Source organism: Malaclemys terrapin, chromosome 12 (genome assembly GCF_027887155.1).
Source record: "Malaclemys terrapin pileata isolate rMalTer1 chromosome 12, rMalTer1.hap1, whole genome shotgun sequence".
Classification (NCBI taxonomy): domain Eukaryota; kingdom Metazoa; phylum Chordata; order Testudines; family Emydidae; genus Malaclemys; species Malaclemys terrapin.
Genome location: NC_071516.1, coordinates 587,226 through 602,763, shown reverse-complemented (window position 1 = coordinate 602,763; position 15,538 = coordinate 587,226). Strand labels below are relative to the sequence as shown.

The 15,538-nt window shown below is 62.9% G+C and overlaps 1 protein-coding gene across 1 annotated transcript; it reads left to right on the top strand.

Annotated features, from left to right (window-relative positions):
• The first annotated feature begins 43 nt into the window (after positions 1 to 43).
• CD40 (CD40 molecule) lies at positions 44 to 7,805 on the top strand. Its single transcript, XM_054045679.1, has 9 exons — positions 44 to 143; positions 2,381 to 2,462; positions 2,696 to 2,821; positions 3,036 to 3,182; positions 3,486 to 3,579; positions 5,190 to 5,251; positions 5,842 to 5,949; positions 6,566 to 6,591; positions 7,143 to 7,805. The coding sequence occupies exons 1-9, from the start codon at positions 96 to 98 to the stop codon at positions 7,317 to 7,319; spliced, it is 870 nt and encodes a 289-aa protein (XP_053901654.1). The 5' UTR covers positions 44 to 95; the 3' UTR covers positions 7,320 to 7,805.
• The last annotated feature ends 7,733 nt before the right edge of the window (positions 7,806 to 15,538 follow it).

The following is a 15,538-nucleotide window of genomic DNA, read 5'->3' as shown; positions in this document are numbered from 1 at the left end:
GCCCAGCCCCTTTCCTGGGCGGGTCTGGAGCTGAGAAGTTTATAGCAGCTCGCCGCGCCCCCCTCCCGGCTGTTTGTGGACTGTCCAGCGGCACCATGCTGCCCGGCTGCCTGGTCTGTCTGCTCGGGGGCTGCCTGCTCAGGGTGAGGTTCAGTTTCTTTTCCTGGGAAGCCGGCGATGGCGCCGCCAGCTGCGGAGCCCCGGAGCGCAGAGCCCCGGCGCGCAGAGCCCGGCTCCCGCGGGGCGCTCGGGGGGCTTGGCGGGGCTACGAGCCAACTGCCCCGGCCAGGCAGCGAGGGGCGAGAGGGCCGGCACCGCGTCCCCTCCCTTGGGCCCTCGCTGGCAGAGCGAGTCCCGAGCCTGGGGCCGGTCGGGGTCCGAGGGGGCCAGGGAGCTCCAGCGACAGACTGGGGCGTGGCGGCGAGACGCGGGGTTCCCTCTGGCTGGAATCCGCTCCCTCGACGGGAGCGCACAGGGCGGGATCCTGCCCTACATCCCTGGCCCTGGAGCTGCCAGGATATACCCAGCTGTGTGGGGCGGGGCGGGCCCAGGGGTGTTTACAGGCTCTGCCCCTGGGGTGCGGGAGAGAGCCTCGAGGGGAGGGAGGGGAGCACGTATCCCCCAGCCCTGTCCTGGGCTCGGGGAGCTGCCTGGGGGGACCTGGGCTCACACAATCTGTGAGAGCCAAGGCTCCTGCTCTGGCCTGGCAGTTTGCTGGTTCCTCATTTTTGTGGCTGGGAATTTCCCTTTGTCTGCTTTGATTTCCCTGCCCCCCAGACTCCCCCCTGCTGGGGCACTCCAGGGGCTCCAGGTTTTGACTGGGATGTAGTGGGGACTGGGGAGGGAGGACAGGGTCTGGCGTCCCTACTCCCGGTCCAAAGGGCCCAGCCAGAGCTGGGGCCAGGCTGCTGTCCTGCTCCCCTCTAGCCAGGCTGCTGGCTTCACTTTCACTTTCTTTCTGAAATAGGGGGTTGGAGCAACCACCAGAGACAGAGCTGAGCCCACACCCAGCCACTGCCCTTGGGCTGCTCCGGGCCCCCGGCTCCGGTCAGGGCTCGTAACTGTGGCATAGGGACATCAGGGGCAGGAGAGGCAGCTTTGGGTAACAAAGAAGGTGCTGGGGGAGGATACAAGCTGTGACCATGCCCAGGAATGCAACAGGCACCAGCCCCGGGCCTGCAAGGGAGCAAAAGCAAACACCGGCCTGAGGCAGCGGGGCATGCCCCAAGGACGCTGGGGTGCTCCCCAACCCGCTGAACATGCAACACTGGGGCGGGGGCTGCCAGGTTCCAAGCAGAGGCTCCCGGGTTCCACTCTCCAAATGTGGGGAGGGGCTGGGCCAGGCCTGCAGCATGGGCCTGAAGTAGGCATTGGGGGGTGGGGGAGACACAGGGGCTAGGGTTGCCAGTTTTGGTTGGATGTATTCCTGGAGGTTTCAGCACAGGACATAATCTTTGATTAACAATTCATTTGTAATTCCTGGAGACTCCAGGGCAATCCTGGAGAGCTGGCAAACCAGGGGCCCGGCCCAGGCTGGGGTTTGGGCCCCGTTCAGTTCCCCTTCCCAACATGGAGGCTGCTAGCGACACAGGATGTCAGAGTCTTTCTTCTCGGTTCCCCTTTCAGCCCAAATCCTGTTTCTCAGGGAGCTCCCCGGGGCAGCCCGGGCTCTGCCAGCATGCGCCCTTTGGCCACTCCTGGGCACCAGCCCCGCTGCACCCTGTGAGCCAGTGCAGGGCTGGGGCTTGCTGTGTCACAGGTGGGAGAAGAGGCTCCCCTGGGGCAGACTCTGGCGAGTCCCCAGGAGCACCAGGGCTGCCCCAGATCCAAGCCCCAGTGCCTACAGGCTCCTCCCTTCAGCCCCCCTTCACCTGGGAGGATGGCCCGCGGTTGTGGGAGGAAGGGGCAGTTGGGTCTGCTCTGTGCTCTGCCCCCGCTGCAGGGGTTGAAGCTGGCAGCCCAGGGGCAGGCAGGACAGGAGTTCCTGTCAGTGGCGCCCAGGCCTGCCCTGTTGGCACAGGCTGGAGCTGCCTGGCCAGGGCTCTGACTGCAGGCCTGGCCACACCCGGGCGGCACCATGCTCACTAGCTGCGAGGTGAAGCAGGAGAGAGAGCTGTGCCCCGGATACCACACCGGAACTGGTGGGATCCCACTTCAAGGGAGGCCTGGCACCGCGGAGGCGGCTGAACCCAGCTGTGCAACGGTCTGTGGTTAAAGTGGGTGTTGGTGAGAGTGCAGGGAGCAGCATCTGCGCAGTGCCTGGGATGCAGAGGCCAAGCGAGCTGCATGCAGGAGCGAGGGGGGCGAGGAAGAACGGGGGATGGGGGAGTCATGGAGCACGGACCCATCTGGCTGAGCTCGCTGCTCTCTTCTATTCCAGCACTGGGCGTCTGGCAGCGACTTGAACTGCACCCCACAGGAGTATCCGCACGAGGGCAGGTGCTGCCACCGCTGTGCGCCAGGTATGGAGCAGTGTCCCGTCTCCGGGCAGCCATGGCTGGGGCACGGACATGACTGTCTGCCTCGCTTCCCTGGTGGAGCCGGGCTTTCAGTCTTACCTCTTCCCTACAGCACCTCCTGCTGGGAGAGGCTGGGTCTGGCAGTGCTGGGTACCTCTGGCAGGGTCTATTGCTTGTTCTTCGCTGACAGACTCCCGCCTGGCTCGCAGCAAACCCTGCTGTGCTCTGCATTGCAGGGCTCAAGGTGCAGTCTGACTGCACTGCCTCGCGGAACACTGAGTGCGAGCAGTGCGAGGCGAGACACTTCCAGTCCAGCTGGACCAAGGAGAGACACTGCACCCCCCACAGATCTTGCGATCACAGTAGGTGCCTTTGGGGGTGTTCATTCTTGGGGGCGGGGGGTGAAACCAGGCCTCCTGGCTAATGTTCAGGGGCTCCCGGGGTCCGTGCAGCCTGGCACCCACCCCCTGCTCACCTGCCATCCTAGGCTCATCACCTGCTTGGCAGGAGGTGCTGCTGGCACCGACTCCCTGGAGTGCTGATCCCTTGTCTACGTTTCTCATCCCCTTTGCCCAGACGCTGGACTTGACACGAGGAGCCCCGGGGATACCAAGCACAATGCCGAGTGCCAGTGCCAGCAGGGCATGTACTGCTCCAGCCCCGACTGCCAGACCTGCTTGAATATCATGGCCTGCAGGCCAGGCGAAGGAGTTGCTCGGAAAGGTGAGGTGATGCTCCGAGCCAGCCAGAGAGCTCCCCTGCTGGGGGCCAGGGCTGGAGCTGATTCACCATAGCCCAGCCCAGCCCAGGATCATCCCTCCTCTCCCCCCCCCCGATCAGAGTCCCACCAAGGCTTCCCCATCAAGGGGTGCCAGGGCCTTGCCCTAGTGAGGGGCACCCGGTGCTTCCTGGGGAGACGCACACAGGCTGCAATCACTCAGCTGCTGCAGCCTGGCACCTGCAAACCACCTTGCCTTCCCCTGGCATGACACTGACCTGCTCATTGCCCGCTCTGCTCCATTCCAGCCGGCAACTTTTCAGACACAGTCTGCGTGCCGTGTGAACATGGCACCTTCTCCAACATCTCCTCCTCCTCCGAGCCGTGCCGCCCCTGGACAAGGTACAGACCCGACACCCCTGATTCAAAGGCAGCTGAGGCTGCGCCCATACCGGCCTTCTCTCTGCCACACAGCCCGTGCTGCTCACGCCAGCTCAGCGCCTGCTGCAGGGGGCATGGGCAGGGTGGGGTGGGGGTGCAGCAGCAGGTGACATGAGCCCTGGTAGGGCCTGGGTGGGGTGGCACGGGCTGTGAGCGCAGGGCGGGAGAGCGGGCGCAGGGGTAAGCAGAGCACACCAGCCCTCTTGTCATCTCGGCTGCCATGCCCAGCAGCTGCCTTCCTCCCCTTTACTGCTCTCGCCACCACTGGAGCTGGGCAGTGCGCAGCACATGGGTGAGTGGAGCTGGGCTGCAGGGCCCGTCCCTTGGCCATGCGCCCTGGAGAGCTCCCCTTCCAGCCCAGCGCCACTCCAGCTGCACAGCAGAGACGCAAGGGCCAGAAGAACCATAACCCGCGCATAGCACCCCCCATAACCACTGGGGTGGGGGAGGAGAGCTGACCCCTGCATGGCACACCCCATAACCACTGGGGGGATCTTTGGGAACCTGACAGCTGGTCTTGCGTTGAAGAGTCCACGGGCTGCGTGTCCCCCTGTCTTTCAGAAAGCTGCTCCCAGGGTAATGACACTTTCTGCTTGAAATTTGCACCTTGATTGCTGGCTGCATTTGTCAAGTTGCAGCTCCCCCCCCCAGGCTGGATCTCATTTGGCCTCGGTCTGCTAGCAGACATCACCCCACGTAGGGCCTGAGACTGCCACCAAGTCACCTCTCAGCCATCTCTTGGCCCTACTAACCCCATCACGTTGTGGCAGGCTCTCCTGGAGGCAGCACCGAGTCAGTCTCCAAGTTCTTTGCCGAGCCCTTCCTAATTGCTCAACCTCCTCGTTGAAGTGAGCCCCCCAGAGCCGGGCGCACTGCTGGAGAGGTGGGGTTACCTGTGAGCTCCCGTCACCTGGCAGGCTGCTCCAATGGGGCTGAAGAGCCCGCGGGCCGTACCAGTAGCACCTTGCTGAGGTGCTCTGGGGGTTCCCAGGCGGCCTGTTGTGCACGTCATGCTCCATGTCCCTGTGGTCCAGGGACCAAAGGAGAGCGCCTGGGGCCAGGCATAGGGGCAGCCGCTGCAGCTCACAGGTATTTCCCATCTCAGCAGCAGGCCAGTGGGCAAACACCCACAGCTGGTGGGTGGCTGCGGGGAGGTGCCTGAGGGAGGGCATCACACTCCCTTCCCTGCTACTCAGGCAGAGGGCAGGGCCCAATCCTGTGGTTGGGGGCACAGGCTCCCAGCTGGGCCCCTCCCTCCCTGCAGGTAGCTCCCCACATCCGCCTCCTCAGCTCTGGCCTGGCTACCAGGTGTGAATGCAGTTGCAGCCAGGGACTCACTCTGGATTTACACTGCTGGGAAAGGGCTTGGGGTCCAGCCCATAGAGGTCCCTGGGGTCTGGTCCGTGCTGTTCACCCCACGCACTGCAGCGCATTGCCAGCGCACAGCTCCGGGCCCTTTTCACCGCAGCAGCTCTGCTCCCTGTGTGACATGCTTCCCCAGTGCCCGCATGCAGGGTGCTTTGCTGCCCTCCTGACTCCGGATATGAACCCAACTCTGCCCCTCTCTGCAGCTGCGAGACACTGGGGCTGGTGCAGAAGATGCCTGGGACAAACCACTTGGATGTGGCTTGTGGTAAGTGCCAAGCAGCCTGTGACGCTGTCAGCGTGCACAAGCTGTGCAGATCCCAGGTGGATGAGTTCTTGGATGGGGAACCCCAGGGTGCCCGAGTCCAGCCAGCATTCTGGTGAGGGAAACCTTGTGCCAGTCTGCCCTAGTGCTTACCCTGGGTAAGGCGTGCGGCGCTGCTGCACCTGTTGCCTGTGGGTGACACAGAACCGAGGGCCTGGCCACGTGTGGCGGCTAACGCTCCGCAGCACGTTCTGCCAGAGCGAGCGTGTTGCGCCGGATGGGCGAGTCCATTCTGCCCCCTTCTAGTCCCCGTCTCAGTGCTGTGCAGCTGAACAAAGCTGCCAGGTCCTCCCCAGAGTTGGCTGCGTTTCACTGGTGGACACGTTGATCCCTGCAGACACAATACAGTTTGCAAGGAGCTTCACGCTCCCTTTGGATGAAGATATGGGGTCCTTGCCGCTCCTGGTGGTGGTGGGGGGTCTCCCCAGCAGTGGGTGCTGTAGCTGGGGTGTGGTTGAGAGGGGCTCAGTGTGGGGGGGAGGGCGTTACGCTGGGAGCACAGGGCTGAGCAGCCATCTCCCTTTTCTTGCCAGAGCCTGGCCCTGGCCACAGCCGCGGCCGCTTCCCAGTGCTGATCTCTCTTATGGCCATTCTTGCAGCCTCTCTCGTGGGGCTCATTCTCTTCTGCCTGTATCAGAAAGGTGAGCACGGGGGGCGCTGGCTGGACAGAGGGAGGGAGGGTTGGGCAGGCATCTCCCTCCACTCCTGGGCTGGGCCAGGGCCTGGGCACGGCAGGGTGCTCGTCCTCCACCACTCACGGCCGAGCCCACCACTTGCCCAGGCTCGAGGCATCACAGTTCAGCTTGTTCTGGGGGAAAACCTCACGGTCCTGGGGCCCATATGTGCTAAAGCCAGACTGCCATGGCAGTGCCAGCCTGGCCCGGCTCCCCCCAGCAGGGCACCCTGCTGCTTCACCCACCCGCCAGCGTTGGCTGGGCGCTCTGGGAGGCTGAGTCAAGGCTCCCACCATGGCTCTGGCCTGTAGCACCCTGGGCAGCAGGGGCACAATGGCAGAGCCCAGATCGTGAGCATGTGTTCACGCCATGCTGGGCCTGGCCGGGGCTCTTTTTCCCCCCCCCCCACGCCCACCCCCAAGGCCTGCTCGCCATGGGGTGTCTGGGCTGGGCCTGGCCGGGGCTCCCCCCCCGCCCGCCATGGGGTGTCTGGGCTGGGCCTGGCCGGGGCTCCCCCCCCGCCAGCCATGGGGTGTCTGGGCTGGGCCTGGCCGGAGTCTCACTTTCCCCATTCCCTGTCTAGGTCTCCAGCAGCACAGACCGAAGCAGGTACGTCACCCTGCGCCGCCCCCACTCCCCGGGGCAGGAAAGCAGCTGCCATGCACCCGAGCAGTCGGGGACCTGGCCCCAAGCAGGGGGTTCCCCCTCCCGGTCCACAGGGACAGGCTGCACCCAGCGCACCGGGCCCTGGGTCACTTCTGCTGCCCGCTGGGGTGGGAGGGGCAGGGACGGGCCAGAGGGGAGGACAGAGCAAGTGGAGAGTGAGATGCCCTGGGGTGGGAACCAGCCTGGGCCCTGTCCCCATGGGGCAAAAGGGGTGTTGTTCCAAACCCTGCCCCGAGGGGACACCGCCCTGCGGTGGGGTGAGGGCAGTGGGGCCTTCCCGGGGGCTGGGGCAGCGTCCGAGCGTCTGAGCGTCTCCCCTGGAGATGCGGGGGGTTGTGCCGGTAGAGGGCAGGCCCTGGTTATCCCGCAGCAGCCCAGCAGGGGGCAGCAGGAGCCCAGGAGAGGCGTGGGTCTCCACCAGCCCCACACTGTGCCAGCTCGAGGGGCTGCGGCAGGACCCTCCCCCCCCACCTCACCTTCCCCCCACCTGGCAGGGCCCGGAGCGGCTGGATCCCGTGGTGCTGGCACAGCGCCAGGCGCCAGTCGTGGTGGTGTGCGAGGAGCATGACGAGCGCCAAGACTTCCCTGTCCAGGAGACCCTGCTGGGGCGCCAGCCTGTAGCACAGGAGGACGGCAAGGAGAGCCGCATCTCGGAGCAGGAGAGGCTGTGAAGCCCTGTGGTGGGGAGCATCTGCCTTGCCCAGCACACAGCCAGGGCTGGCCTCCTCCGCCTGGCACACAGCAGGGCCCAGCCCAGGGGGCTGTGCCATGGGGCAACCCAGCGCCCTCCTCCCCTCCCTGGCTCGGCCCCGGGCAGGGGGCAGTGAGACGGGGCCCAGCACACCTAGGAGCAGAGCATTCAGGGGCGTGTACAGAGAGCGGGGTGGAGCAGGGGCTCTCACCCGTTCCCGACTCCTGTACCCTTCAGGGGGCTGATTTGTCTTGTATACCCCCAAGTTTCACCTCACATAAAAATGACCTGCTTGCAAAATCAGACCTAGAAACCCAAAAGCGTCACAGCGCACTAGTACTGCACAACGGCTGACTTTCTCATGGTGACCATATGGTTCTAAAAGAGAGCGAGTGGGATATGAATATTGTACTTACATTTCAGTGTATGTAGAGAGAGCTCTATAAACAAGTCATTGTTACTGTGCCATTTTAGTTTGTTGTGACTTCGCTAGTGCTGTTTATGTAGCCTGTTGTAAAACTAGGCAAATATCTCGATGAGTTGACATACCCCCGGAAGTCTGTGTACGTAACCCCCTGGGTACGTGTCCCCTGGTGGAGAACCCCTGGTGTAGGGGATGCCGCTGTGGGCAGTGGCGGGGCAGCACCCCCTGCCCCAGCACGGTGCACTGCTCACAGCTGTTGATTCCTCCATCCCCCTGTGAATACAGCCTTTGCACGCTGATTCTGTGCTTACATTCTTCCTGCCTTGCTATGTACGAGGGGCTTTAAATGAGCTCAATGAGGGGCCAGGGCCCGGCATGCACCAAACGGGGGTGAGACAGGAGCTTGGCAGGGATGGCGGAGAGGGGGCTCACTCCACCCCTCTCAGTGCATCCCCCCCCCCCCCATGCCTGACACCTGCCTCTGTTCCAGCAGCACTCGCTTTAGTTAAAGCCAGTCTCATAGCCCCACACATGCACCCCCCCACCTGTGTGCACACACTTCCCCCCCCCCGTGCACATACACCTGTTGGTATACACGTGCTCACTCACCCCTATGCACGTGCACAATATACTGCCATGCACGTAAACACATGCAGACATGCGTGCAGATACTGGCATGCATGCACGCCAGGTGCTTGGCTCTCCACTGCTGCCCCCCAGCTGGGCCGAGCCCTCCTTCTCCACCCCCCGTGGAGCCAACCTTCAGAAGGAGCCGGTATATTTATGGCCGACAGGTTGACATTTCTGTGGTTATTGCTCCTCTCCTTCTCACTCTGCTGTTGCCGTTACAATGGGAACAATTATGCTCAATTATTCTCCACCACACCGTTGACAAAAAGCTGGTATTTAAACGATAATTATCCTCACAGTGTGTGAGCACCGCTGCCCACTGCCGGCGTTAGGGTCTCCTTCAGTCTCTCCTTGGGAGTCTGCTCAGCCCATTAGCAGACCTGCTGCCCAGCTCGCGGAACCGGGGCCAGGAGCAGACTCAGAGCTCCACATTCCCCATGCCAGACATGAACGTGCCCTGCTATTCTCTGGATCCAGGCAGGATAGATTGGGGGCCTGCACCCCTCCCCTGAGACCCCCCCCCCAGCTGAACAGAGCGACCCTCACGGCGTTCAGCCCCTGCTCCAGGCCCCTCCTGCCCCTGGGCCCCTGGCCGGTTTGAGGCCACTCCTGGAGTTGCTCAGCAGGAGACAGGACTTGCAGGGTCTGGCCTGCCGAGCACTGGAGCAAAGTCCAGTGTGGCCCTGCCAGGAGCAGCAGCTGCCCCAGGAGTGACAGATGCCCAACGGGCAGCAGAATGTCGGGAGGAGGCACTAGGTGAGAGGGGCCTGAGCGGCCTGGGCATGGGGCTGGGGGCTGGCAGGAGCCTGCGTCCGAGCCCAGCTCTGGGAACTAGACCCACTGCAGGAAGGAAGCTCTCCAGCAGTGTGCCACGCTCCCCCAGCTCTCCCACCCACGCCCCCATTCCCCAGAGCCATACAGGGCATTACTGGCTGCCCCCCAGCTCCAGCTGCTGGGGAGCTGCCCCCAGACTGTCCCTGCATGGCGGGGCGGGGCAGGGCCCAGGGTGTGGGGCTGGATCGGGAAGGTGATGTGCCCGCCAGGGCCAGCTTTATGACCCACGGGGCCCGATTCCAATACCCGGCGGCAGTCTGGGGCTTCAGCGGCACTTTGCAGTGGGGGATCCGCTCCGGGTCTTCCGCGACACCGAAGGACCCCCCTGCCAAAGACCCCCAGAGCGGGGCCCGATTCCGCGGAATCGGGTGAATCGGCTTAAAGCCGGCCCTGGTGCTCCCCCTCATTTGCAGGGTGTGTTTAGAAAAGCCGAGTCTGGAGGTGACGCAGGCCGGCCCCGCGGGGGAGATGGGGTGCCAGGGCCGGGCTGGTGGCAGTGCCTTTGGTGGGGGGGGAGAGGAGAGAGAAATTGCCCCAGCTGGCCGTTGCCAGAAGAGACCTGTGGCTCCTGCCAAGCGTGGGCTGCAAGGAGCCGCCCGTGCAGCTGGGCCGGTGCCCTGCTTACAGCTGCCTGCCTGCGGGGAGCGCATGGCCCGACTGAGGGCGCTGCAGGCAGAGCCCGAGGCGCCCGGTGCTTAGCCGAGGCCCTGCGCCAGAAGGCTTCTAATGGAGTCCCGTCTCCCCGCCTCCCTGGCTGGAGGCCCAAGTTAGCGGGGAAATGGCCGGAGCACATAACCTGGCCGTGCCCGAGCGTGCACAATATGAGAGGCCATAAATCACAGCACCAGAAGCAGCTGGAACATAGAATGACTTGGACGGTAAAGGCAGCGGCACGTTATTTAATGCCCCTCTTAAAACCTAATGTGAGGTGTAATAAGGGAGATAAAAGCCTGTTGGCAGCTTTCCTGGTTTAAAGGGGTAACCCATAGCCTGCTCTCCACACGCCTCCCCCAGGCCAGGAGCCCAGTGCCGGGGGGGACACAGGGCTGCCCTCAGGGGCACGCTGCCCAGCTGGGGTCTGACCTGGGGCAAGGCAGCAGGCAGGATCCAGCCAGGGGGTTGGGCAGCAGGCACAAACATGGCTTGGACTCAGGGAGGAAAATGACAAATTCAACACTGCCCCAAGAACAGGCCTTCGCCCCTCTGTCTCTGTCCCCTGCGGAGCCCCCCCCCTTCTAACACAGCCAGCCACACCCCTCGCCGCTGACTGCTGGTCCCACCCTGCTGCCAGGCCCGTGCCCTCGGGCGAGTCTCTGCCCCTCAGCGGTCACTGTCTTGGCTTATGGCGGGGAAGGATGTTCTCCAGCTGGGAGCTTGCCCCAGGCTGGGATGGCGAATTAGTAGCAATGCACATTAGTAGCAACACCCAGTCCGGGTGCCACAGGCGAACTCCCTGCCTGGCCCCTGGCCCTGGAATTGACACCTGGGCCCCCCTTGTCCACTGCAGCCAGCTGGGTGTCTGCACTCCCGGCTCTGCCAGCACCTCGGCGCGCACTAAGGGGAGCATCACCCAGACCCTGCTGGCACAAGCCTGTGGGTGTGATGGGTCATGTGGCCTCGAGGAGGGCGTGGCTAGAGGAGGGCAGCCAATCCGGCGCTCTGGCGTTACTCAAAAGGACAGGCAGCAGGCATTCGCTTTCCATCCCGGCTGGGGCGCTGGCAGACTGGGTAGAGACCCTGGGGGTGCTGCAGCTGGGGGACTGGCATGGCGGGGTGGAGGGCACTGGCACACTGGGGCTGCGGGGCAGTGCAGGTGGCGTGACAGGCCCTGCTTTCCACCTGTGGTTCGTGTCCTCTCTACTCCGTCCATCCCAGTGAATTTCACGCGGGTGCCGGGCTGGCTCGTAGCAGGTTGGTACAGCATTGAGCAGCTGTTGGGACTGGGCTGGGGTCAGACTGGTGACCCTGGCGTGAAAGGTCAGCCCCTGTTCTCACCACCTAGGGGACTATCTGTTAACGGTGGCACCTGGCCTGCCCCGGGGAACTCTCAGGTTGGACTGCCCCAGCTGGCAGCTCTTGCAAGGGTTGGCATTTTTCTGAAAGCTCCAGTTTCTGGAGTCAGGTGATCACGGAGAGCCTGAGCTTCTGTGTCAAGAAAGAAGTAAGTTCCTGTCCCCTCGTCTGTGGAGAGAAGCCAGAGTCCAGGCCCCCAGTGACCCCGAAGGCTCTGCCACCCATAGGTCAGGGGAACACTTGGCCTCTAGTGCCCCTGGCCAGGCCAATAGGCCAGGGGCTGGGAGGGACCAGGGCTGTGGCTCATGACAGCCATGCAGGAGATCACCCAAGAGACAGCACCAGTGACGGGGGGAGCTGTGTCTGTGGTCAGGCTCCTCTCCTCCTGCTGGGGGAAGGAGGGTGGCAGCCTCCTAGTGTAGCTGAAGGAGCCAGGCAGGGAGAAAGGGAATGAGAAAATGCAGCATCCCTGTTTACCCCACTGAGCTGGTCGGCAGGGCCCTGCCCCCCCACTGCTGTCTGAGCAGCTTGTGCCCACCTTGCCCCATCTCTCCTCAGGCACGGTGTGTTTAATACCCGCTCCCGCGTGTCAGACATGTGCCATCTCATTAGCGCGTCTGTCCCCTGAAGTGAGAAGGGAGCGCGCAGGAGACCTAATTGAATGTAACTAATTATTCACTCTGCAGCCGTTCAGTTTAAATGGGATTGTGAGGGACAGAATTACTCATTCTGAAAAGGGGAAAGAAAGAGAGAAAACAAATAGAGGGGATTGTGGAGCCGCAGCTCCCGCTCTCCCCAGAATACCAATTACCGGATAAAGTGATTGTATAAATCTTTACTGAGCGAACGAACTGTACCAGTCACTTACTTCTGTCCTGCTGTTATTAGGAAGCAATGAAAAATGATTCCTCGTTCCTATGTAGTTAAAGGCTCCCAGGCCTTGTCACTCAGCTCCTGCTCTGGGCAGCGCTGCTGGGAGCCCAGAGCAAGGGTGGGCAATGGAGGGTGGGCAGGGCAGACCCTGACTAGTCAGTGAAAAGCAATGGCACCAAAAGGGCTGAGAACTGTAACAGCCCCACCCGGCAGCAGCCCCAGAAACAGGGAGTGGGAGGGGTCCCCAGGCCTTCCTGCAGTGCTGGCACACCGCAGGAAGCTACCGGGGCTTCTCCCCAGAGCTCAAAGTGACATGCCGGGAGGCGCAGTCGCTGGCCCCAGATCAGAGCAACTCAGTGCAGCCTGCAGGGACGTAGCCCCAGGAACCGGCATGGGGCCGGAGGGGATCAGCTCCCCGCCAGGCACCACGCAGCACTCAGGCTGAGAGCACATGCAGCTCTCTGCCAACCCCTGGGGCCAAGCCAAGGTTTTACCCCCTCCCCTGGACGAGCATGCCCCCCCTCCCCGGGAGACCTGGGCCTCTATGGCAGCCACGCTCCACAGCAAGCACAGACCTGCTGGCCCACAGAGATCGCTCAGCAGCTAGCCCACGCGCGAGGAACACGTGGCCAGGAGAGCCAGAGCCAGTGGGAGCCTCCACATTCCTGGTTCGGGCGTGGGTGAGATGCACCAGGGAACAACGCCCAGCGCTGGCTGCCCGGGGGGAGCGTTCGCCTCCTGTATCACCTCCTGCCCAGCGGTCCATGGGTCCAGGGTCCCCCTGCCCAGGCAGGTCTCAGGTCTCCAGCTGTCACTTGTCTCTGGGCAGGGACCCATGTCCCACTCCCTCCTGCCCAGCCCCCTGCCCTACACTGCGCTCTCCCTAGCACGCCAGTCTCCCTGCGCTACGCTGTCCCTCCTACGGCTCCCCCAGAGTGCACCAGCAGCGCCAAGGGCCCACCCAGCTCTGCACATGGAGTCTTAGGGGAAAGGCCGAGAAACCCCAACAGTCACCACTGCAGTCCCATGCCCGCCAAAGAGGCGCCAGAAATCCCAGCAGTGCCATGGCTCCGAGCAAGGAGTAAGGGCTGGGCCCTGGAGGACCAAAGCTCCTGGCTGTTTTTCCCCCAATCCCAAGGAAGACACTGAGTCTATTTAAACTCATCCTTGTATCTGTTTGGGTGTGAACCAGTCTCTGCAAACAGCCCAGGGTGGGGCCTCTGTGACTTAACACCTCCCCTTAGAGGAGGGGCAGGGAGGACACACTGACTCAAACTGGGAGCTTGCAGGAGCCAGACAGGGTTTTCCAGCCGCAGGTCGAGGAATTTCCAGGCCTGTTGAGAGACGTTTGGGCCCCAGTACATCACGTTCATCCAGCTCCCCTGCCAGCTATGCTGAAGGCTGCAGCACAGTCATGCTGGCTCCCGCCACGCCCCATGGCACCCCACGGGGGAACAGCAGCTGCCCTGCAGAGACCTGGGTGCTGTGCTTCTGGAGGCCACTGGGCCATGCACTGCCTTTACAACCTGCCCACTGCCCCCCCCGGCACCATCAAGGGCCTCCTACCGCGGCCCCACTGCCTGCCCAGTCCTGGAAAGGGGGCAGGCGCAGTGAGCCCCAGGTGCGCAGCTTCAGCTGTCTGCCTGCAGGCACTCCTGGGCATGGCTACCCTGCAGGGGGGAGCAACCCCCTGGCCTGGGGGGCTGTGAGCTAGTGCGCTAAAAATAGCATGTGGACATTGCATCTGGGGCTGGGCTAGGGCTCTCCAGCCTAGGCTCACCCCCCCACCCTAGCTGCTGTGTAGACACTCTGTCAGCCTCCCTTCCCCCCCCCCCCCCTTCCAGCAGCACTCGCTTTAGTTAAATCCGCAGCCTCAGGGTGAGTTAATGCTGAGAAATCTCTCCCAAGCGTTTATCAAACAGGGAAAACAAGGTGTCTCTCTCACCTACAGGCAGCTTCATTCGCGGGAGCCAGTTGCATCTCTCTCTCCATGGCATCTGCGCGCCGGGCTGGGGAGACACTAATTAACAACACTCTCCATCCCTTTTCCCCGACACTGCAGGTCTCCCAACTCCCCTCGCACAGCTGCCGCCAGCTGCTAACAGTTCCAGCACCACTCTGGCCATCAGACGGGCACCCAGCCCGGCTGAGCCTGTCGGGGAGCAGGAGCTTACGCCGCCTCGTTGGTTATGGATTTATAATGCTGCCAAGGAGCCCTGTCCTACATGCCAAGGAGAGGAGGTCCTGTCCTGTGCTCCCTTCTCGGGAGAGAGGGCCCTGTCCTGCACCCCAGGGCAGCTCGCGCTCCCTTCTGGAGAGAGAAGGCCTGTCCTGCATTCTGAGGGGCTTGTCCTGCACCTCAGGGACTCCTGTAATTACTAAGCAATTAGCTGAGCTGCAAGGGGGGGCCGCTCTCCTCACACCCCCTCCCACAAAGCAACTGCTCCCCCAGCCCCAAGACAGGCCTCAGTGTGTCCCAAGGGCCAGCGGAGCTGGGCTCAGCACAGCCCAGCACTCAGGGTGGAGGGCCCCATTCCAGAGAACACCCTGCTGGGGTCCCCTGCTGATGACCCCAGCAGCCACATGGCCCATGGAGGGTCAGCTCCAAGATCTGGCCCCCAGGGCTTTAAAGGTCAGAGCCACCCCCTGGACTGTGCTTGGATGTTGGGAGCCCCAGTGCTCTCTCTCCATGTAGCTAGAGAGAGGGGGTCTTGGCTTCTGGCCCCAGCCCTCTTATAAGGGCCAGCTGGGCCCTCATTAAGCCAGCGACAGCTGTGGCTGCTTTCCAATCAGCCCAGCCTTTCCCCTGCCCCAGGCCTTTCCCAGGGCTGTTTTAAGCCCTTCAGGGCAAGAGCGGGGTGACCACCCTGCTACGTCTCTAAGGTGCCACAAGGACTCCTCATTCTTTTTGCTGATACAAACTAACACAGCTACCACTCCCCTTAACGCCGGGGACTCTGACCGTTCTCACGGGGCCCTGGGCCCAGATTCAGAGGTGACGGCTGGCATCCAGGTGCCGAGCTCATGTCTCAAATCAGGCACCAAAACTGATGGCCCCTTTGGCAAGCTCTAGCCTTGGTCTCCCATTTCTTACAGAGAGTCACCCAATTCTATGGCTCCCGGCTGTGGGCTGGCCGAGGCTGCTGTCTGAGCCCTCCCCACGTGGGATCAGCATCTCTCCCTCTGCCTTCCCTTCCCCGCCCCAGGAGTAACTGACTGGATGGACGGGGTGCACACAGGCGCTTGGGTTGTGCACGCATACGGGGTGCATGTCTGAGAACTGCTGAGGGAAGCCAAGCGGAGGAGACAAGTTTGGGGGTTTGTTCGCAATGTGGCGAGGTTTATTTTAAGCAAATAAAATGCAGGGTGGTTAATGCTGCTGTTTTGTGAAACTTCAATCTCGCCCCTACCCAGCTTTGTCTCTG